At 38.8% G+C, this 23,040-nt stretch overlaps 3 protein-coding genes across 7 annotated transcripts in view; 2 read left to right on the top strand and 1 right to left on the bottom strand.

Moving 5' to 3' along the window:
• Positions 1–10,328: 10,328 nt before the first annotated feature.
• LOC306860778 (GTPase IMAP family member 7-like) lies at positions 10,329–13,165 on the bottom strand. Its single transcript, XM_079402694.1, has 4 exons — positions 13,047–13,165; positions 12,313–12,394; positions 12,017–12,094; positions 10,329–11,512 (listed from the first exon to the last, which is right to left on the bottom strand). Exons 2-4 carry the CDS (start codon positions 12,392–12,394, stop codon positions 10,677–10,679), a joined length of 996 nt encoding a protein of 331 aa, XP_079258820.1. The 5' UTR covers positions 13,047–13,165; the 3' UTR covers positions 10,329–10,676.
• An 809-nt stretch (positions 13,166–13,974) lies between these two features.
• On the top strand, positions 13,975–19,229 carry LOC306865274 (peroxisomal membrane protein PMP34-like). Its single transcript, XM_079409797.1, has 9 exons — positions 13,975–14,158; positions 14,670–14,730; positions 14,826–14,892; positions 14,993–15,144; positions 16,534–16,650; positions 16,741–16,889; positions 17,593–17,688; positions 18,467–18,552; positions 18,718–19,229. The coding sequence occupies exons 1-9, from the start codon at positions 14,084–14,086 to the stop codon at positions 18,866–18,868; spliced, it is 954 nt and encodes a 317-aa protein (XP_079265923.1). The 5' UTR covers positions 13,975–14,083; the 3' UTR covers positions 18,869–19,229.
• A 2,023-nt stretch (positions 19,230–21,252) lies between these two features.
• Positions 21,253–23,040, top strand: part of LOC306868742 (myocardin-related transcription factor A-like) — a 46,648-nt gene continuing 44,860 nt past the window's right edge. For 4 of the 5 annotated variants that reach the window (XM_079415068.1, XM_079415065.1, XM_079415066.1 and 1 more), the window contains exon 1: positions 21,267–21,309. The gene's annotated coding sequence lies outside the window, so the exon portion shown is untranslated. Of the gene's footprint in view, positions 21,310–23,040 lie in introns of all 5 variants that reach the window. The other variant, XM_079415064.1, reaches the window with a different exon arrangement.

Raw genomic sequence — 23,040 nt, 5'->3', positions numbered from 1 at the left:
TTTCCTCTCAGATCTGTTGGTTAATGTTGATAAACTGCTAATTGTCGGAGATTTTAACATTCACGTTGATAATACAAATGATGCGTTAGGACTTGCGTTTACTGACCTAATAAACTCTTTTGGAGTCAAGCAAAACGTCACCGGGCCCACTCATGGTTTTAATCATACGCTAGATTTAATTATATCGCATGGAATTTATCTTAATGATATAGATATCGTACCTCAAAGTGATGATGTTACTGATCATTTCCTTGTATCGTACATGCTGCGTATTACTGATATTAGTTATATGGCTCCGCGTTAGCGTCCGGGCAGAACTATTGTTTAAGCCACTAAAGACAGATTCACAAGTAACCAGCCTGATTTATCTCAACTGCTCTGTGTACCCATAAATACACATGAACTAGACGAAATGACTAGCAACATGGGCACTATCTTCTCTAATACATTAGAAGCTGTTGCACCCCTCAAATTGAAAAAGGTTAGAGAAAAACATACTGCGCCATGGTACAACAGTTATACCCATTCTCTCAAGAAAGAAACTCGTATTCTTGAGCGCAAATGGAGAAAAACTAACTTAGAAGTTTTTAGAATTGCGTGGAAAAACAGTATGTCCAGCTATAGACAGGCTCTAAACGCTGCCAGGGCAGAGCATATCCGCAAACTCATAGATAATAACCAAAACAGTCCAAGGTTCTTATTTAGCACAGTGGCTAGATTAACAAATAAACAGACACCGCCCGATCTAAATATTCCCTCACAGTTTAATAGTAATGACTTTACGAATTTCTTTACTGATAAAATAGATAACATCAGAAATACAATATCAAATGTAGATTCTACTGCGTCTAGTACTTCAGCTTCACTCATCGCACCCAAAGAAATACTGCAGTGCTTTACAACTATAGGACAGGAAGAGCTAAATAAACTTATCAGTGCATCTAAACCAACAATGTGTTTATTAGATCCTGTACCCACTAAACTACTGAAAGAGTTGTTACCTGTAGCAGATGAACCGCTTCTTAATATTATTAACTCATTGTTATCTTTAGGTCACGTCCCAAAACCATTCAAGCTGGCGGTTATAACTAGATTCTAATGAACTGGCAAATTACAGACCCATTTCAAATCTTCCGTTTATGTCTAAAATTTTAGAAAAAGTTGTCTGCTCAGTTGTGCTCCTTCTTGCAAAAAATGATCTCTATGAAGAATTTCAGTCAGGTTTCAGGCCTCACCAGCACAGAAACTGCACTTGTTAAAATTACAAATGACTTGCTTCTTGCTTCAGATCAAGGCTGCATCTCATTGTTAGTGTCACGGTTCACATATGCATTGCTTCCTTCTCGTCCTGTGTTGTGTCATGTGCGTTGTAATCATGTGTGTGTGGGCGTGACCAAGCCATCACAGCAGATCAGCGCCTCAGCTGAGGCTCGTTTGCAGCACCAGCTGCAGCTCATTTACGCACCTATAAATATTCACCTGGTTCTCTTCTCCATTGTCAGATCGTTGTTGATGTCTTCACGAAGTCCTCTGTACCTGTTCATGTCGTCATTGTGGATCCGTGCTACTGTCTGGAGTCGCTGTCTAGTTCGTGGATTGTTGCTGTGTTTCTTGTTACTCGTCTGGATGCATCACTCTTCACCCACGGACCCGCCTCAACTCACCATTCTTCTGTGTTGTCCATCTTCGTTCCTGCGCCACTGATCATCACTGTACTCTGTGTTTTCTGACCTTTTACAATTAAAAGCTTATTCACTCGCCAACTTGCTTCCTCCTCCTTCGAGCGTGACAGAACGATCTGACCATTCGATGGAAGCAGCGAGTGCACCTACGGATTCCCTGGAGGAGTTTTTCAGCCGGAGTATCAGCAGAATGGACAACCAGGAGGCGAGTCTGAGTAACACGGGGCGTGCTATTCAGGCTCTAGTGGCGCAGGTGTCCGAGCTCACCCAACAGTTTCAACATCTGCGTGTCCTCACTGCGCCACCCACACCGCCAGTCCTCCCCACCCCACCGGAGAACCTCTTCCAGTCAGAGCCTCGGCTGCCCGTGCCCGAGTCTTACTCCGGGGAACCTAGTTTTTGCAGGGCCTTCCTCATCCGGTGTTCGATGCATTTCTCCTTGCAACCCAGAACGTTCAGCACGGAGCGAACGAGGGTTGCATTTGTATTGACACTTCTGACTGGGAGAGCGGCACTATGGGGTACGGCGGTGTGGGAGAACCAGGATCCATGCTGCGCCTCGTTCCAGACACTATCCGAAGAGATGAAGCGAGTGTTCGACCGTGCCGTCGCCGGGAAGGAAGCGGCCAGAATGCTCGCCGATCTTCGCCAGGGTGAGAGATCGGTCTCGGATTATTCCATTGAGTTCCGGACCCTGGCAGCGGAGTGTCGCTGGAACGAGGAGGCGCAGTGGGACATGTTCCTGCATGGGCTGGCTGACCGCGTCCAGAGGGAGATCTACGTCCTGGACCTCCCCACCACTCTCAATGGATTAGTAGATCTGGCATTGAAGGTGGACGCACGACTATCTAGAGTCGAACGGTGCGTCCCTTCCTGCCGAGTTCCTGGAGGGGCGGAGAGGCAGCGGTCCAGCGACGGGGACGTGGTCAGTCCCACCTACGATCACGAGCCCATGCAGGTAGGACGGGCTCGGCTCTCCCGGGAGGAGAGGGAGAGGCGGAGATCCCAGGGTCTTTGTTTATATTGTGGTGGGACAGGACACTACCTGAACAAGTGCCCAGTAAAAGACCAAGCCCGATAGTAACTGTGAGGCTACTATCGGGTGGGATCTCTGCCGAGAAGACCTCATCATCCTCGTCGACCCTCCTCCCGGTAAAACTAAGATGGGCAACACATTCTTTTGACTGTCATGCACTTCTGGACTCTGGGGCGGAGGGTAATTTCCTGGACTACACGTTTGCACATAAACTTCAAATCCCCATCAAGCCACTTACACACAAGATATCTGTCCACGCCCTCAACGGTCTTGAACTCCCCACCATTTCTTTTACTACTGGACCCGTCACTCTCATCACATCAGGCAATCACACCGAAACCATCTCCTTCTTGATCATGGACTCTCCCCTTGCACCTGTCGTTCTCGGTCACCCCTGGCTCATTCGTCACAATCCCAAGATAGACTGGCACCTGAAATCCATCATGGCTTGGAGCAATAGATGTTATGAGTCCTGTCTAGTGTCTGCCTGTTCGTCTGTTTCTGTTTCTGTTTTTCAGGAGGAGGCGGTGGATTTGTCTAACGTGCCCGCAGAGTACCAGGACCTGAGGGAAGTGTTCAGTAAGTCTCGGGCAGCTTCTCTTCCTCCGCATCGTCCTTACGACTGTGCCATAGATTTACTGCCAGGTACGTCTCCGCCTAAGGGCAAGTTATATTCGCTTTCTGTTCCGGAAAGGGAGGCTATGGAGAAATATATTTCTGATTCTCTGGCATCCAAATTCATCCGCCCTTCCTCTTCTCCAGCAGGGGCGGGGTTCTTTTTTGTGGGGAAGAAAGATGGGTCTCTGCGTCCTTGCATTGATTACCGAGGGTTGAACAACATCACGGTAAAGAATACTTACCCTTTGCCGTTGATGTCTTCAGCTTTCGAGAGGTTGCAGGGAGCGTCAATTTTCACAAAATTGGATTTACGTAATGCTTATCATTTGGTCCGCATGAGGAAGGGGGATGAGTGGAAGACTGCCTTTAACACCCCCAGGGGGCACTTTGAATATTTGGTCATGCCCTTCGGGCTGTCCAACTCCCCGGCGGTCTTCCAGGCACTTGTCAATGACGTGCTGCGAGATATGGTAGATCAGTTCATATATGTCTACCTGGATGACATATTGATTTTTCCTCTCCAGGAACATGTGCAGCACGTCCGGCGAGTGCTTCAGAGGTTGCTAGAGAATGGGCTTTTTGTCAAGGCGGAGAAATGCGCTTTTCATGCACAGTCTGTTCCTTTCCTAGGGTACATCATTTCGTCTGAGGGAGTGCGCATGGATCCTGAAAAGGTTAAGGCTGTGGTGGAGTGGCCAAGTCCAGATTCCCGTAAGGCCCTACAGAGGTTTCTGGGGTTCGCTAACTTCTACCGGCGTTTTATCCGCAACTTCAGCCAACTAGCCGCGCCTCTGACGGCCTTGACCTCCCCCAGAACTACGTTCAGGTGGTCTAACACGGCCGAGGCCGTGTTTGCCAAACTGAAGGGCCGCTTTGTTTCAGCCCCCATCCTCATAGCCCCTGATTCCTCACGTCAGTTTGTGGTGGAGGTCGACGCGTCAGAGGTGGGGGTAGGAGCAGTGTTATCTCAGCGCTCTCCCACAGACGACAAGATACATCCCTGCGCGTTTTTATCCCATCGTTTATCACCAGCCGAATGTAATTACGACATTGGTAACCGGGAGTTGTTGGCAGTCAAGCTAGCGTTGGAGGAGTGGCGTCATTGGTTGGAAGGGTCGGGGGTACCTTTTATCGTCTGGACCGATCACAAGAACCTAGAATATATTAGGACTGCTAAAAGATTGAACCCCAGGCAGGCTCGGTGGGCACTTTTTTTCGGTCGTTTTGATTTTTCTCTCTCGTACCGCCCGGGTTCCAAAAACATCAAACCCGACTCTTTATCGCGCATTTTTGACCGTTCCGAACGCCCGTCTACTCCCGAGTGCATTTTACCCGAGACTCTGTTTGTCTCCGCTCTCACATGGGAGGTCGAGTCGAAGGTCAAGGTGGCCTTAGAAGGGGTAACGCCTCCGCCCGGATGCCCACCGAATCGGTTATTTGTGCCTGAGGGTTTACGGTCAGACGTTATTCAGTGGGGGCATTGTTCCAACGTGGCTTGTCATCCAGGAGTCAATCGTACTAATTTTTTGGTTAAGCAACGATTCTGGTGGCCACATATGGCTCACGACGTTCACAGTTTTGTTTTGGCTTGCTCGGTTTGTGCCACTGGTAAGACTTCCAATCGACCCCCAGATGGGTTACTTCAACCGCTGCCCGTCCCTTCGAGACCCTGGTCCCATATCGCGCTAGATTTCATTACCGCCCTCCCGCCCTCTCAGGGCAACACAGTCGTTTTGACTGTGGTGGACCGATTCTCGAAGGCGGCCCATTTCATCCCCTTGCCCAAATTACCCTCAGCCAAGGAGACAGCGTTGACAGTCGTAAACCACGTCTTTCGCTTACATGGCCTCCCGGTGGACGTGGTTTCCGACAGGGGACCCCAGTTTGTGTCCAAATTCTGGCGAGAGTTTTGTAAATTACTGGGAGCGACTGTTAGTCTGTCCTCAGGGTTTCATCCCCAGAGCAATGGCCAAACCGAGAGAGCCAACCAAGATCTGGAAAGGGCGTTGCGATGTTTGGTTTCCAAGAATCCTTCCTCTTGGAGTCAGCAACTGTCTGTGGTGGAGTACGCCCACAATACGTTGCCAGTGTCGTCCACGGGCCTATCTCCGTTTGAATGTAGTTTAGGTTACCAGCCACCCATTTTTCCCAGTCTGGAATCCGAAGTCGCGGTCCCCTCCGCCCACGCCTTTGTCCAGAGGTGTCACCGCACTTGGACTAGAGCCCGTGAGACTCTACTCCAAGTGGGGGCGCGCACCAAGGCCAAAGCCGATCGCCACCGGTCTAAGCCTCCCGTTTACGTCGTGGGTCAAAAAGTGTGGCTTTCAACCAAGAACATTCCTCTCCGCTCCGTTTCTAATAAGCTTGCTCCCAAATTTATTGGCCCGTTCACTGTCACCAAAATCATTAGTCCGGTGGCAGTCCGCCTCAACCTTCCTCCAGTGTACAGGAGAATTCACCCCGTCTTTCACGTGTCCAAAATTAAACCCGTGTTTCGCTCTACTATTAATCCGCCAGCCCCGGTTCCCCCCCCGCCGCGACTCGTAGACGGGGAACCCACATTTTCGGTAAATCGTATTCTGGACTCAAGACGGAGGGGACGCGGATTTCAGTACTTGGTGGACTGGGAGGGTTACGGTCCGGAGGAGAGAAGTTGGGTACCTGCTAGAGACATACTGGATCACTCCCTTATTGATGATTACAATCGACAGGTAGGGGAACCTGGGAACGCCAGGAGGCGTTCTTAGGAGAGGGGTACTGTCACGGTTCACATATGCATTGCTTCCTTCTCGTCCTGTGTTGTGTCATGTGCGTTGTAATCATGTGTGTGTGGGCGTGACCAAGCCATCACAGCAGATCAGCGCCTCAGCTGAGGCTCGTTTGCAGCACCAGCTGCAGCTCATTTACGCACCTATAAATATTCACCTGGTTCTCTTCTCCATTGTCAGATCGTTGTTGATGTCTTCACGAAGTCCTCTGTACCTGTTCATGTCGTCATTGTGGATCCGTGCTACTGTCTGGAGTCGCTGTCTAGTTCGTGGATTGTTGCTGTGTTTCTTGTTACTCGTCTGGATGCATCACTCTTCACCCACGGACCCGCCTCAACTCACCATTCTTCTGTGTTGTCCATCTTCGTTCCTGCGCCACTGATCATCACTGTACTCTGTGTTTTCTGACCTTTTACAATTAAAAGCTTATTCACTCGCCAACTTGCTTCCTCCTCCTTCGAGCGTGACAGTTAGTATTACTTGATCTTAGTGCTGCGTTCGACACTATAGACCATGATATACTCATAGATCGATTACAAAACTATACTGGTATTCAAGGGCAGGCTTTAAGATGGTTTAGATCCTACCTGTCCGATCGCTACCACTTTGTTCATTTAAATGGAGTCATCACAATTATCACCAGTAAAGCATGGAGTACCACAAGGATCTGTCCTAGGTCCTCTGCTATTTTCAATATACATGTTACCCCTTGGTAATATTATTAGGGATATAAATATAAATATAAATACGGGATTAGTTTTCATTGTTATGCTGATGGTAACTAGGAATTACAGAAACTTCAGTCTGGATCCAACCCTTAAATGATCTGAGATGACCGAACACCTGAGGAAAGATAATGCCAACCCCTCAGAGGACCTCAGAGGATGCCAACGCTCAGACAACATACAGAATTACCAAATTTGGCCATAAGTTAAACATATTAAGGTTCTGCAATATATAAATATATTGTGGAAACGTAAATTCCTGTAGAGCTGCTTTGCAACGATTTGTATCGTAAAAAGCGCTACACAAATAAACTTGAATTGAATTGAATTTAATATATATATATATATATATAGACAGAGAAAAAAATACATAATTTTCAGCTGAATGAAAAAAATATCTTTGCGACTTATTGCTCAAGTTTCCTGCTTATTGAAAGTTTTTTTATATATTCACATAACAAGTTGAATGCCAAACAGTCCTATCTGGAGTTTTTTCATCTTGTAGCGAGTCAGGATGTGATGTGTGACTTGTTTTCAGGAAGTGCAAATGAGATAACACCTGTGAGCTCACAAGTCAAGAACAAAAAAAAAAAACATCAAACAGTGTTATCTCTGATTGCCATCTGTTGCTGTTTTCAAAATGTGTTTCAGTTCAGAGCTATGCATGTATATAATATTTAATAATGCTAACCAAACATAAAATATCCCTATAAGCACAGGCCTAAAAGTTATAAAATAATTATGAATTTTTAGTGTGTGAGACTCACAAATATATGTGTGTATATATACACATATATATCCAAATACACACACACACGCACGCACACATACATACATATATATATATATACATATATATGAGTCACACTTTTTTTCCTCTCAACTTTGCCATTAATTGAATAAAATGTAAGACTGCGAGTTACTTTGGATGAATTAGGGATTTGTAAAATTACATCTTATTAAAACTGTTTAACAAACTGCTAAATGCCTCTTTCAGCACATCTGTGTCTTTTTCGTGACCCTCTGAATATAGTATGTTACAGTAGCTACTTTACATGCAGTTCAGTATATTCCTTTTGACCAGTGGAGGGCAGTGGTGACACAGGAGCCTCATGATGTGTAAATAAGCATGTAGTCAATCCACTGTGTTACTCTAGCACCCTGGTATGTAATCATTCACCTCAAGAGGTTCAAAAGAAAGAGAGAATGTCAGACAGAAGAAAATGAGCCATCTAACTGAAACACAAGAGAGAGGAGAAACACACCATAGTTGTTTTATGGTTATTGGAATCTGGCCAGCTCAATGATACGAGTTTCTGTTTCTAAATTAAACCGTTTAATGTATTTTTAAGCAACACTCTTTGTCCTGAATAAAATAAAATTTTCCACTGTTGTGTTAAATATCATAGAGAATATAGATATAATATGTGACTTGTTTTTCCTTCAGTTGTTTATCATGTTTTATTTTTTTCTCAGGTCAATCGATAAAAATCAAATGCATTGAAGTTCTGATAATACTACGTAACTGGAATTAGAAGAGGCTTTTCTTTTTACATGCATGATATTTAATCCAGAATTTACAACCTGAAATTCCAGAAATGTTGGGACATTTGTTTATTCATTTGAATAAAACGAAAACTAAAAGACTTTTAAATCACATGAGCCAATATTTTATTCACAATAGAACAAATGTTTAAACAGAGAAATTTTACACTTTTAGCAACTAAATGAGCTCATTTCAAAGTTGATGCCTGCTACAGGTCTCAAAATAGTTGGCACGGGGGGCTGAAAAAGCAAGAAATTTTGAAAAGATTCAGCTGGGAGAACATCTAGCAACTAATTAAGTTAAATGCCATCAGGTCTTAACATGATTAGCTATAAAAGGGATGTCTTAGAGAGGCAGAGTCTCTCAGAAGTAAAGATGGGCAGAGGCTCTCCAATCTGTGAAAGAGTGCGTAAAAAGATTGTGGAATACTTTAAAAGCAACGTTCCTTGACGTCAAATTACAAATGCTTTGCAAATCTCACCATCTACAGTACATAACATCATCAAAAAATTCAGAGAAACTGGAGAAATCTCTGTGCGTAAGGAACAAGGCCGAAGACCTTTGTTGGCGCTTGGTCTTCAGGCCCTCAGACACTGCAACACTCATCTGCATGATTCTGTCATAGACATTACTAAATGGGCCCAGGAATACTTCCAGAAACCACTGTCAGTAAACATAATCCGCCGTGCCATCTGCAGATGCCAACTAAAGCTCTATCATGCAAAAAGGAAGCCATATGTGAACATGGTACAGAAGTGCTGTTGTGTCCTGTGGGCCAAGGCTCATTAAAAATGGACTGTTTTAAAGTGGAAAAGTGTTCTATGGTCAGACGAGTCCAAATTTGACAATCTTGTTGGAAATCACGGACACCGTATCCTCCGGGCTAAAGAGGAGGGAGACCTTCCAGCGTGTCATCAGCGTTCAGTTCAAAAGCCAGCATCTCTGATGGTATGGGGGTGCATAAGTGCATACGGTATGGACAGCTTGCATGTTTTGGAAGCCATTATGAATGCTCAAAAAAAAAAGTATATAAAGATTTTAGAGCAACATATGCTCCCCTCCAGACGACGTGTATTTCAGCAGGACAATGAAAAACCACATACTGCAGCTGTTACAACAGAATGGCTTCGTAGTAGAACAGTCTGGGTGCTGAATTGCCCTGCCTGCAGTCCAGATCAGAGAACATTTGGCGTATCATTAAACGAAAAATACATCAAAGATGACCACAAACTCTTCAGCAGCTGGAAACCTATGTCAGGCAAGAAGGGGACCAAATTTCATCATCAAAACTCCAGAACCTCATGACCTCGATGCACAGACGTCTTCAAACTGTTTTGAAAAGAAGAGGAGATGCTACACCATGGTAAACATGCCCCCGTCCCAACTATTTTGAGATGTATAGCAGGCATCAAATTTGAAATGAGCTCATTTTGTGCATAAAATTGTACAATTTCTCAGTTTAAACATTTGTTATGTTATTTATGTTCTATTGTGAATAAAATATTGGCTCATGTGATTTGAAATTCTTTTAGTTTTAATTTTATTCAAATTTAAAAAACGTCCCAACCTGAAAAAATTCAGATTGTAATACACTGGAATATGTTTTAGGTTCATCTTTTGTCACTTGTTAATAGTGATCCTAAAATCAGATTAAATAAGTTTTATGTATTTTTATTGATGCAGGATTTTGTGGTGCATCTAGACTGCAGGGTAAATGTACTTCTCACAATTATATAAAAATTTGTGAGAATTTTTAAAACGCCATATATTTACCCAAGAACAATATTTTTTAAAGGCAGGAAATATTTTGAGCAATATTTATAGTTGCAAAGAGAAATGATTAAATGCAGCAGTTGAGAAAATTAAAAAATTTTGCTGCCTCCACAATATTTTTCTCAGTTCAGTTGACAGTTTTTCAAATGTAAAAGTTACTTTTTCAGAGGTAGGTTATTTCTACATTATAGCGTTTTAATTTGAATGAACAAAATTGATCAGACTTCATTTATTATTTGACATTAATGATAGAATTTGTGGAAAAGTTACAACCTCTAAAGTGGACTAAATGATATTGGGCATATCAATTTCAAAGATAATCCCTACGCAAAGTCTCATTGTCATTGGATAGATGTTTTGGCACATATTTTCATACATTAGCCTACACTAAAAACAATCATTTTCCTTAGTCAAAGGAAGAAAAACAAAATATCAGTAGAAGGCATTAGTCGCCTATAGTCCAAATATACTGTATGTCACACAAGAATCAAATATCTCCCAAGTTTTGTCAAATAATTGTCAGAGTTTCTAGGTGGAACACTTTTGGCCTGATGAGTGGCGTTTGACTAGACTGATGGACATTTTTTGTTTGGCTGGATTCCCAGCCTTTTTTCTTGCATCATCTTCTTCTATTCTCCAGAGTTCCCACTTTTTTCTCTCCACCTCCTGCTCAGTTTTGCAGAATATCACCAGCTCTCTCTCCTTCTGTGCAATGTTCTCCTTTCTCTTCTCTAAAATTTTCTCCATTTTCTTCCTGATCTTCCTCTCTGAGGCCGGATAAAAAGACAACGTGTAGCAGCTCTTTCCATTGATGGCCACGAGGGTCTCGACTTTCTTCAAGAGTTCTGTCACAGGCACGTAGTTTGTCGTGTCCTTGTTATAGAAGAACAGGAAGCCACCGCTGCACTTATGGATGAAACTGCGGAGCTCCATGTCTGCACACGCAATAATGTCATTTGGCGCCTTTCCCTCCAGACGATCTCCATGAGTGAACACGATGATGGTGTACTTCCAGATACTCTCCCCAAACATGCTTTCGATGAGTTTATGCATGCTTTTGTCATCATCAGTTAAGTTCCCAACAGGCATAACCAGCAGAAACACGTGTGGTCCTGGAGTATACAGAGAGATGGACTTTAGAATCTCTCGGGTCACTTCCCTCTCCGTACGGCCGATCCTGTTTAGTCCCGGCGTGTCGATTATGGCCACAGGCCGGCCGTTGATGTTTCCAGATGTTCTTTCACAGAACTGTGTGACTCTGCTCAGCTGCATATCTGAATTAAAAGCGTTGCACCTAAGGATGGTGTTTCCAGTAGAGCTTTTTCCAGACCCTCTCGCCCCCAGTAACATGATGCGCAATTCCTCTGCCAAAATCATGAAATAATTAAGGTTTTATTCACACACACACACACACACACATACACACACAAAAGGTTTAAGATAACTGTTGAACCCTCATAGTCTGTCCATGTTCATTTTAATAACTTGAAAAATGTATCAGGGTGCCACTAAATTAAGTTTGTATATTGTTTTTGGAAGTGATTAATAGGCCTAATTGACCAGGGCTAATGCACAAGTTTTTGAGTGAACATGGCCAAAAATTTTTATTTATTTTTTCACTCAAAATCTGAGGTGCATCAGATCAATGAGGCCTATGACCAATCATTTCTAAACAATAAATACAAAACCTGTGCTAATTAAAAAAACAAATTGACAAAAAAAAACAAAAAAAGCTTTTCAAGCAATCTTTATAAGGCTGGTCATTTTTGAACTGGAACAGGATTTTGAGTTACAGGATTTTCAGCACAGCACAAGGTTTAAAAACTATAGATTTGTAAGAAAAATGTGGTTGTCATAAAATATCTCACCATGTTCATTTGTTGATGCAGTTAAATTGGTTTCCTCTGTGTTCGGCAAATTTTCATACAATATTTCATGAGTTGCATCTGTGAATAAAGTTACCGCTTGAATCTAAATGAGACATTTTATAATGACAGTCTATTTGTAATCTTCAAGAAATTTTAAAATTAAAAAGGCATTGATCCTCCTAATCCTTATCTGATAGTCATTGACAGTTAAAATGTTGTATTGAATAGTTATAATTTGGCTTTTTGAGATGTCATAAGATGTTGTAGACTGTTCTGTGTAATTCATTGTGACTCACAGCTGGTTGATGAATCCAATGCAGAATCATTCTCATCTTCCTCAGAGTCATCTATCTCTTCATCTGACATCTTGCGGTCCATCTTATCATGAAGAGTCATTATTTTCAGATGGAAAAAGAAAAGCATTTCAAGCATCACACTGCAGAATTTCATTTTCCTATTCAGTATTTTTGTCTTGTTTTCCAGTAAAAAATATTATTGCACTAATCTCATTTTAAGTATAAACCTCACTAACATTTGTAAAATTCTTAAAACAAGCAAACGTTCCCTGATCTGTTATTTGTGACCCTGGACCACAAAACCAGTCTTAAACCAGTCTTAAGTCGATGGGGTATATTTGTAGCAATAGCCAGCAATACATTGTATGTGTCAATTTTTCTTTTATGCCAAAAATCATTAGGATATTAAGTAAAGATCATGTTCCATTAAGATATTTTCTAAATTTGCAACCATAAATATATCAAAACTTAATTTTTGATTAGTAATATGAATTGCTAAGGACTTCATTTGGACAACTTTAAAGGTGATTTTTTCAATATTTTGATTTTTTTTTTTGCACCCTCAGATTCCAGATTTTCAAATAGTCGTATCTCGGCGAAATAACAAACCAATCTAAATTTCAGAAAATTGACTGATTTTGTGGTCCGGGGTCACATTTATGAAAAGTTTAGTTTCACTCTGCTTATACTGCATCATAAAAGTATAACATTAAGGAGAAAAGAAAATGACTTACCACAGTTGATGAAGTTTTTATAATACATAGATGTGGTGATCAGCACTGACACACTTGCATGAGAAGAGTCTCTAGGAAATATGCTGGTTTCTTCTTTGCAATGAAGAGTTTTTCTGTTTGAAGGTAGGTGTAATGTATCCACACAGGTATCGACTTCAGGTAGAGGGCTGTTCTTGTTGAAAGATGCTATCACTTCATTCGACAAGGGTTTCATTGAGGCACAGGACTAGTTCAACATGTTAGTCAAGTATATAGAGTTTGCTTGGCATTTCCTTTTCTGTTCCAATGAAGAATGCCCCTCCAGCCTTGAAAGTTGGTGTAAGTTTTCAAACTGAGTTTAGGCTGACAACATTTCAACACACACCTGGAAATAATGCTACATGTGCACCAGTCAAGATACTTAATTTCACTTTAGTCTGAGCAGTGGCTGCATTTCACAATATCTGTTGTCTAGTAATATCTAATAACAGTTATTGTGACCATTGACTATGTATAATAAACAAATTCTTGGTTTCCTTTTTTGTCTTACTATTTCTTTGAAAATCTTGCATTTGTTTATTTATTGTTAGCACGATTATTAATTTATGTATTTTCGTTTTTGCTCTGGAAGATGATAGATCTTACTGCCTTCTGCTTTAGTACTGAACTTCAAAACACATATTCCAATAAAGAGTATTTTTGTATGACTGTTTTATGACGATTTGAAAGAGAAACCTGTTTAATCATATCTAAGACAGTCATATTCCCCCTATTAAATGTCCATTCAGCGTGAATAAACAGTGCATTTTCGCTTACAGTTCCCCTTTCTTGTGGGAGCGGTTAACGTTTCTGATTGGCTACAGACCTCGAGGTCAAGTGCAACTTTTCTCCAATCATCGTCGAGGACGTTTCTACGAGCATTTTCATTGGCTAAATCGGACCCGGAAGTGGACGTTCACAGGGAAATCTTCTCTGGAGCTCTGTGTTAAATAATATTATTTGCTTTTTAGCTTATTAAAATAAAGAAAGTCACTTTACAATTGCACCTTTTTCCGAGGATGGGCTCTAAAGATCTGAAACTCCTGGATGTGTTTTCATACGAGAGTCTCGTGCATGCAGTCGCCGGTGCGATGGTAAAAACACAGCTTTTCATGACAACTATAGTGTTTTTACATGATTTACAGCTTTTAAATGATGACACACTTATGGACATTAATCTACTTTTCTGACTATTGCGTGACAGAATTAAAAACAAATCAAGGAAAAAATTATTTCTTATTGCTTTGTAGTTTGTACCTTTGAAGTCAGCATGTTGTATATGAAAAAAATAATAGTATTATTAGGATATATTTTGGTATTTTATATAGTAATATGCAAGATGATATTTTGTTTAATAGTTATTTTGATAATATAGTAATAACTCGTATTATTAGAACAATATCTTATGTTATTATATGCTATAATACAATATAGAATATAAAATAATATGATGTAATTAATATTATATTATTGTATTATAATGTTATGTTTTATATTATATAGTATAGTACAATATCTAACTATAATATCTATCTATCTCAAAGATAATCCATTGAAATGAATTCAAATCTGTTTATTTAAAGTGATTTGTTTGTTTGTTTGTAGGGCAGTGTAACAGCAATGACTGTTTTCTTTCCTCTTGACACAGCCCGGCTCAGGCTGCAAGGTAAAAAGGGGAAACACATGAGTTTATTTTCCTGCTGACTTGACTTTTTTAGTGTTTTAAAATACGTGACCATATTTCTTTCTGTTTCTGTGCAGTTGATGACAAGCGGAAAGCCAAATCTACCCCGGCCATTCTGTCAGATATTATCAAGGAGGAGGGTCTGTAAGTTATTTCACATGCATCTCTTTGTTTTGTGTCATTATCTTTTTCATTTCAGGTTGCAAGCATAACCATTTTTATTTTTTTTTAACTATCTTTCCAGGTTAGCTCCATATAGAGGCTGGTTTCCAGTGATCTGCAGCCTCTGTTGCTCAAACTTCGTCTATTTCTATTGTTTCCATAGTCTGAAGGCCACCTGGCTGCAAGGTCAGAGGTCAACACCAGGACGAGACCTCATATTAGGCATTGCTGCAGGTTTGCTTATTTCAAAAACATGAAATGATCAAAAATACAATAGTTTCTGTCATACACTGCAGTTTGGGATCAGTAAGATTTTTTATGTTTTTTTAATGGAGTCTCTTATGCTCATCAAGGCTGTATTTATTTGATCAAAAAAAAAGTGAAATATTATTGCAATTTCTAAAATTGGTTTCCTCTTTTAATATACTTTAAATTATAATTTATTTCTGTGATGCAGCACTGAATTTTCAGCATCATTACTCCAGTCTTCAGTGTCACGTGATCCTTTAGAAATCATTCTAATATGCTGATTTATTCTCAGTGTTGAAACTGTTTTTTTTTTTTTATTCTTTAATAAATAAAAAGTAAAAAAAAAGAACAGCGTTTATTCAAAACAGAAATCCTTTCTTACTATATAAGTATTTAGTAAGTACTATCACTTTTTGTCCATTTAGCACATCCATACTGAATAAAAATATTAATTTCTTTAAAAAGAAAGAAAGAACAAATTTACTAACCAAAATATTTGAATAGTACTGTATATTGTAACAAATTTTCTATTTTGAATAAACACTGTTCTTTTGAACTTTTTATTTTTTAAAGAATCCTGAAAAAAGTATCACAAGTCCCAGAAATATGAAGCAGCACAAATGTTTCCAACATTGGCTATAAATCAGCATATTAGAATGATTTCTGAATGATCATGTGACACTGAAGACTGGAGTAATGATGCTGCAAATTCAACTTTGCATCACAGCAATAAATTATGTTTTAAAGTATATTAAAATAGAAAACTGGTATTTTAATTGCAATAATATTTCACAAAATTACAGTTGTTTGTACTGTTGGTGCTTCCTATACACTTGTGGGAAAGCACAATTTAGCTTTGTATTACATAGTTTCTTCTTTTCGTTTTGAGTTATCTTCGTTTCGAGCATTAATATTGTGAATTGTTAAATGGTTTTGCTGCTTATTTATACAGAGACCTGTATGCTTTTTTTGTTTTTGTTTTTTTGTGGAAATCATTATTGGGTACCATTCAAAAGTTTGGGGTAAGTAAGATTAAAAAAATGAAAAATAAATTATACATTCAATTGATCAAAAGTGAATCCTTAATTTTTTTTTTATCTTGATTTCCACAAAAATATTAAGCAGCAAAAACCTTTTAAACATTTTTATTTGTCAATTTATATATTTTTTTAGCACAATTTGGCATTTAATTGATTTACTTTTTTTTTTTTTTTAAATCTGTTGGACACAAAATAAGATATTTTGAAGAATGTTGGTAACCAAGCATCTGTTTGTCCCCACTGACTTGGAAGTCAATGGCTACCAGCAACTATTCGGTTACCTACATTTTTCAAAATATTTTCATATGTGCTAAACTTTTCTGTCTGCCTTTAGGTGTAGTGAATGTTCTTGTGACGACCCCGCTCTGGGTAGTCAATACCAGACTGAAACTGCAGGGGGCAAAATTCAGAAATGAAGACATACAGCCCACGCACTACAAAGGAATTATTGGTAATTTTAAAAGACATCATACATGCTCTTCATTTCATTGCCTTTACTTCAAATGTGTGTGATGATATAAGGTGATCCGTCTCTCTTTAGATGCATTTGTACAGATAATGCAGCAGGAAGGAGTGGGTGCGTTATGGAACGGGATGTTTCCTTCCCTGCTGCTGGTGCTCAATCCAGCCGTGCAGTTCATGATCTATGAGGGTCTGAAGAGGCACCTCATGAGGGGCGTTCACAGAGAGGTCAGAGCAGGCTGCTGATCCCAGAACAGTTTGTAGGGTTTATAATTTACTAAAGTTCATGGTAAGAAACTTTTACAATATTAAAGCTAATACAGTAATGTAAAAACTTTGAATTATCTCTCTGCATACTCAATTATGGCAACATAAACAGATGAGTCTATTCACAAGATCTCTGTTGCCTGGGAAACAGTAACTACAGCATTTCTGATATTAAAAAGCATGCAGATGATGATTCGCTTATTCAGATTAGTATTCATGTGCAAGCATCTGTCGAGTATGAGTAAACGGCCCTACATGTGGCCGTAGACGTGCATTGTTACCATAGCGACACAGAAATATGGTTATGTAACTCCTTGGTAACCATAGATGATGTCACAGTCCATTGAAGCTTAAATTAGAACATATCAGGGTTTTGGTTTGACTTTTAATGTGCGGTTTCCTGTGTTAACAGCATGAATGAGTGTTCAATGTGTTCATTTATCTACATATTCAGGTTTATTCTCACAAAAACCTACATTCTGTCATCATGTCGTGGGTTTCGTGATAACGGAGATGCGATGTGAATGCACAATTTACATGACTGAAAGAACATGACTAAATCTCCTATGACAACTTACAGTGTTATCAGTGTTGTAGAGGAAAGACAGACTCGTCAATGTTTCACTTCACTATTTTCACTGCATTTCTGTCTGATTGTTTATAGCTCTCCTCAGTGGAGGTGTTTCTTATTGGAGCCATTGCCAAGGCCATCGCAACCACCATAACCTACCCTCTACAGACAGTTCAGTCTGTTCTACGGGTAAGACCAGAACACATTTGGTTTATATTTGCCCAAACAGCTCATATCATGCATATTGGGTTCTCACCTGGTTTCGCTTCAGGACCCTGATTTTAGATACTTTATAAAATACACTGGGATTGGTGAGAAATACATTTTGAAAGAAATTAAGACCAGTTTTAAAAGCTTGCAGTTTGAAGCTTTTCATTTGAAGGAGTCTGAAGTTTGAATAAACGATAGATAGATAGATAGATAGATAGATAGATAGATAGATAGATAGATAGATAGATAGATAGATAGATGCTAGGGTACTTGGGGTGGTTGCCAGGGTGTTTCTATGCGGTTGCTATGGTACTCTGGGTGGTTGCTAGGGTGTTTCTATGTGGTTGCTAGGGTATGTGGGGTGGTTGCTAGGGCAGTTGCTAGGATACTTGCATCACAGGAATAAATTACACTTTAAAATATATTAAAACACAACAGTAATAAAAACATTTGTCACATATGTAAATCACAGATGAATTTGCACCTAAAACCTATACAGACTTGACACGTGACCACCTCATGTCAACAACAATAGATAAAGGAAGAGTTTTTTCCTCCCTTTTAAGCGTTGGTTTTTCGCTCTCTAAACTACGCATGGTTATATGGTTAGGTTAGTTGTAGTATTTGTATTTCCATCCATTAGTTCAGATCTGCTGTGATAGACAAAACCAAAGAACCACATTTTTTCTGATGCTTCAATTTTGTTTGTGTTCGGGTAATATTGTCTGTTTTATCTGTCGTTCTCATTTGTGTTCAGTTTGGACAGCATGGGCAGCCCGCAGATCAGTCCAAACTCCTGAACAGCCTGAGATCTGTCATGTATCTGCTGATCAATAGAGTCCGGTAGAATAACACACATCTCACCTGACCTCATTTTGCCTGTGTAGTGCAAATATATTTTACTCTGCAGTTCATTTTCAGTAGTTATTGTCAAGTGATTCATTGGCTTCTGGTGACATCTGAACTCCTCCGCTCAAACTGAGATGTTTGTTGATTGATTTATTGCAGGAAGTGGGGCGTGCTGGGTTTGTTCAAAGGCCTGGAGGCGAAGCTGCTTCAGACGGTCCTCACTGCCGCACTGATGTTCTTGCTGTACGAGAAGATCGCCAACACCACCTTCAGGGTCATGGGGGTCAGACGCACAATGACGGCCCACTGACCTCTCACAGGATATTAGCTCACTGATTTCATAGGAACTGAGTATGCCCGTGTTATGAAAAATGGTCAATTGATATGTTTTTTATATATATATATATATATATATATATATATAGTTTAGGCACAATTGACTCATGTTTCTCATGATCTTTAAAACATTTTGATCTATAAGCTTCGGTTATTGAAATAAATAAAATATAAATAATATAAATAAGAAAATAAAATATAAATAGTAGGGGGGGGATTAAAAAACAAAAATTAGAAATGGTGCTTTGGCAGCTAACTGAAGTAAATAATTATGCTGTAAGTACAAAAATGACTAAAACTAAAAAGTTACATAGAAAAAAAAAAAAACACTTAAACACTAATATTAGAATGAAGACTGAAAATATAAAACAATAACTAATTTACGATATTAATAATGCTTTATTAGTATATACATAATACTAAAATAATACTGATTCATATATTACAAGGTTTACAGTATAAACTAGGTATAAAATGTGGCTATTTCAAGGAAGATAAAATATGGAAAAATGTTTATTTGTGATCTTTTTTTTGTTTTTTAATTCTCACTTCCATTATTTCAGTTTAATGACTTTACTATTATTCAGAAATTCTTAAGAAAATACTAAACTAAAGAGTAAGTGTGTCCAAACTTTTGATTGATAGTAAATAGTTAATATAAATAATTATCACAAATAGGATGTATGGAATAGTACTGAAATCAAACCCACTTAAATAATTAATGTAATATGTACACTTTAATGCAAAATTGCCTTAATAGGTCAATACCTTGGTCAGTATTTCATGTAGTTTTCATTTAAAATATGGACTAATTTTGTTTATGAATACCAACAAATCTGGACTGGTTTACATAGTGTCAAAAAGAAAATGATGCATGTAACGGATCTGTTTTGTAAGATCATTGCTGTCAACATTGGAGCCTGATCTTAGTTCAGCCTTCCTGCATCGATACAGTTTACCATACAAAAACAAGTTCCAGACTAGTTTTTCTGGTTCTGTGTAGGTGACACTTCATTTCATTTGACAACACAAAGCCACTGAGACTGTAACAGACTTTTAACCTAAAATGTTTACAGTCTGGACATAAAAATAACTTATTTTTTTCAGTCTTTTCTTGATAAGGGGATGTAGAATAACCAATTAGTGATTCAATTTCTCAAGAATCCTCACGTCTGAATTGTGAATGTTGCACATAGAAGACACTGAGGCTCAAGTGCATGCTTTATGTACAGACTCATGGGAATCCATACTGAAATGTAGGTAGTAAAATCATTTCTCTCTCAGCACTGATGTTCACACTGTGCTAGAATGCATACAGTTACATTTATGTATGAATGTAAAATGTGGATGTTTATTATTGAATGTCATTGATTCTATTAACATTAATTAAAATATTTATTAAAAATCACACACCCAGGGTCAGTCAGATTATTAAAAATATAAATAATTTTGATTATACATTAATGAATACTTACTGTTGATTTTATAATTGATGTCACATAAAAGTAGTATAATATGTTTCTACAATAAAATAATTGATCAAAGATAATGTAGTATAACATTGATTGTTGTGCTTTTTTAATATTTTATTTTATTTATTTTTATCTTTGCTTTCAATAGAAGCAACCTACATTTCAATAGGGTCAGAAAAACAGACAATTACATAAAGTGGCCTCTAGGAGGCAGTAAGATCCCTCTTTTTGTGCTGTACTTCAACTCAAAACTCTGTCAAAAGGAAATTTTACTTTTCATGTCCCCGTGATTAAGTGATTTATTCAAGTTTTTAATTGAAATAAATCCAAATTTAGTTATAAAAATGTTTTTACTTATTACACATATTATTATTACTACTATTAATGTTTTTAGGCAATAAAATGTCTTCCTTCAGGGGTTGCTTGCTTGAGTGCTCAGAAAGCCGAATCCTCCATTGTGAGAAAAAAAAAGAAACAAATAAAAAATAAAAACCTAAATAAAATGTTTTTGTGTTATTCGAGATAGTTGTGCACTTTAAAGAATAGTATTCAAATGTTAATTAAATTGAAACTATTTGAATTAATATTTATTTAACTGTATCAAAAATAATGTACATGCTAATTATCATGGTACAGACTTATCGATTCCTGTGGTAGAATCTCAACGCTGAGCGTTCCACCACCACCGGTGAGCATTCTAATTGGTCCACTTGTTCCACTGAGAACACCGAGCAGCGAAGTGATTGGCTTAGTGGGTTCGCAGAAGTCATCTGAATGAGCCTATTGGCTTATCCGCAATGCCATTCTTCAGAGTCCTCGCCCACTATTGGATGAGTCCTCAAAACAGGCGGAGTTCCGGTTGAAGTTTACTGGATATCGGAAACGATTAGTGGAGTGCAGACCAGTGGAATACCAATAGATGGAATGGATCAAGCACTGTAAAGTAAGACAACTGTTAAACTTATTATTATTTTTAAGACTTGGTTTGACACGCAGCCGCTGTGCATGCGCAGTCGTTTAGTTGAATGCTTTCTTGGTGTTTAATATTGCATTGTAAGCTTGCTGGAAGTTGAACTGTGTAGTTGGGAGCAGCAAGCACATGGCCTGAGTTTGCTTGTCAGGTGACATGCTAGGTGAGACAGCATGTTTTGGGGGCTGTCAAACGTTTGACTGAAGGTTATGGGGGATACAGGTCACCTTGGCCGCAGTGGACACGGGAGGGTGCTTGTGGTCCTGATGCTGTGAAGGTGGGACTGTTATGTAACATGCATCTGCCATGAGGTGGGCAGGCATGTTGTGACCGCTCTTAACATATGTTGTTTAAGCCTTTTAATTTTGCCTTTGAGTTAAAAGCAGAATGGTATGGGTATGGTAATACCATGTTTTCTGCTCTTTTACATTAAGGTATTGTCCTACCATGTAAATATCACAGTGTATGAATACTGTAGTTTCAAGGTGTGTTAGAGTACCATGGTATTACCATCAGACTCTTTATTTATTTTGTTTGTCAGTTTGAAGCCAATGGTCATAAAGATGCATTTTTAACTACAAAACTGCATTATAGCTTTATAAACAATAGTGGAATGTCCTGTTTTGCATTAACTTTAGTACTTTAAGTCAAATGCTTTTTAAGCATGTTATGGTTCAAGGTATTGTTGTAAGTGTCTTGAGATGTATTGCATGATGCATGAGACTTATTGATCGCTGTTTGTGTCAAATCAGCATTTTAACTGCAGGATGGAAACTTGAATACACCATATTCCACATATACACAGTAACAACACAGTTTATGATCAACAAGCTTGATTTGTATGTGTACAAACTAGGTCAGCTTATGATTCATTGTGACAAAATAAAGTGGGACAAAAGGAACTTCTGCTTCATCTCACATAGGAGATTTGAGATAAACCATCTTAAATTTATAAAACCGGTCTCTTATGTCTGTGTTCTTTTAGTCATTCTCACTTTTATGCTTGTTGTCTTGCAGCTCAGGTTTCAAAGGAATGTTCCGGGTTCAAAACAAGTTCAGTTTTATCAACAGCAGAAAAGTGCAATTTGTACTTTTGATAAAGCACTTAATTCTTCAACATTTGATTTGATCCATGATCGACATTAAGGGCTATTTAAGAATAAGCGTCTACATCACATTATCCTGACTCATTGAACCTTGATCGAACCCTGGTATCTTTCTGCAGCTGAAGCATGAGTCAAAATTATTTTCTGTGGCATGTTGTTGATGGAGCTTTTATTGAGACCATAACATTCCTCTGTGCAACAAATACTTGTGTGTTTTAAAAAGTAAAAGTATAGGGCTGAGCAAGGGCCAGTGTGAGAGAGTTTCAGGCCTGTTGATACCAGTGTTGTTGTTTTAACTAAAACTTAAAAATCTGTAGGTAATTAACATAAATCTGACAAAATATAACTCAAACTTAGTGAACTTTTAAGTTAGAAATGTTGCTTTGGCAGGAAACAGAAATAAACAGTCTTAAGTTGAAGTACTAAAACTGAAATGAAAATAAATTAAATCTATATAGAAATATAATAAAAACAAAACCTAATGAAGTGACAAAAGCAAATAAAGACAAAAATAAAATTTGAACTAAAATTACAATGGAAAATATAAAAATAAAAGCTAATTCTAAATATTAATAATTACCTTAATGGCATGCTAAAA

The sequence above is a fragment of the Barbus barbus genome (genome assembly GCF_936440315.1).
Source record: "Barbus barbus genome assembly, chromosome: 4".
In the NCBI taxonomy this organism is placed as follows: domain Eukaryota; kingdom Metazoa; phylum Chordata; class Actinopteri; order Cypriniformes; family Cyprinidae; genus Barbus; species Barbus barbus.
Note: the sequence above shows the minus strand (reverse complement) of the source record. Positions and strands in the feature narration are given on the sequence as shown.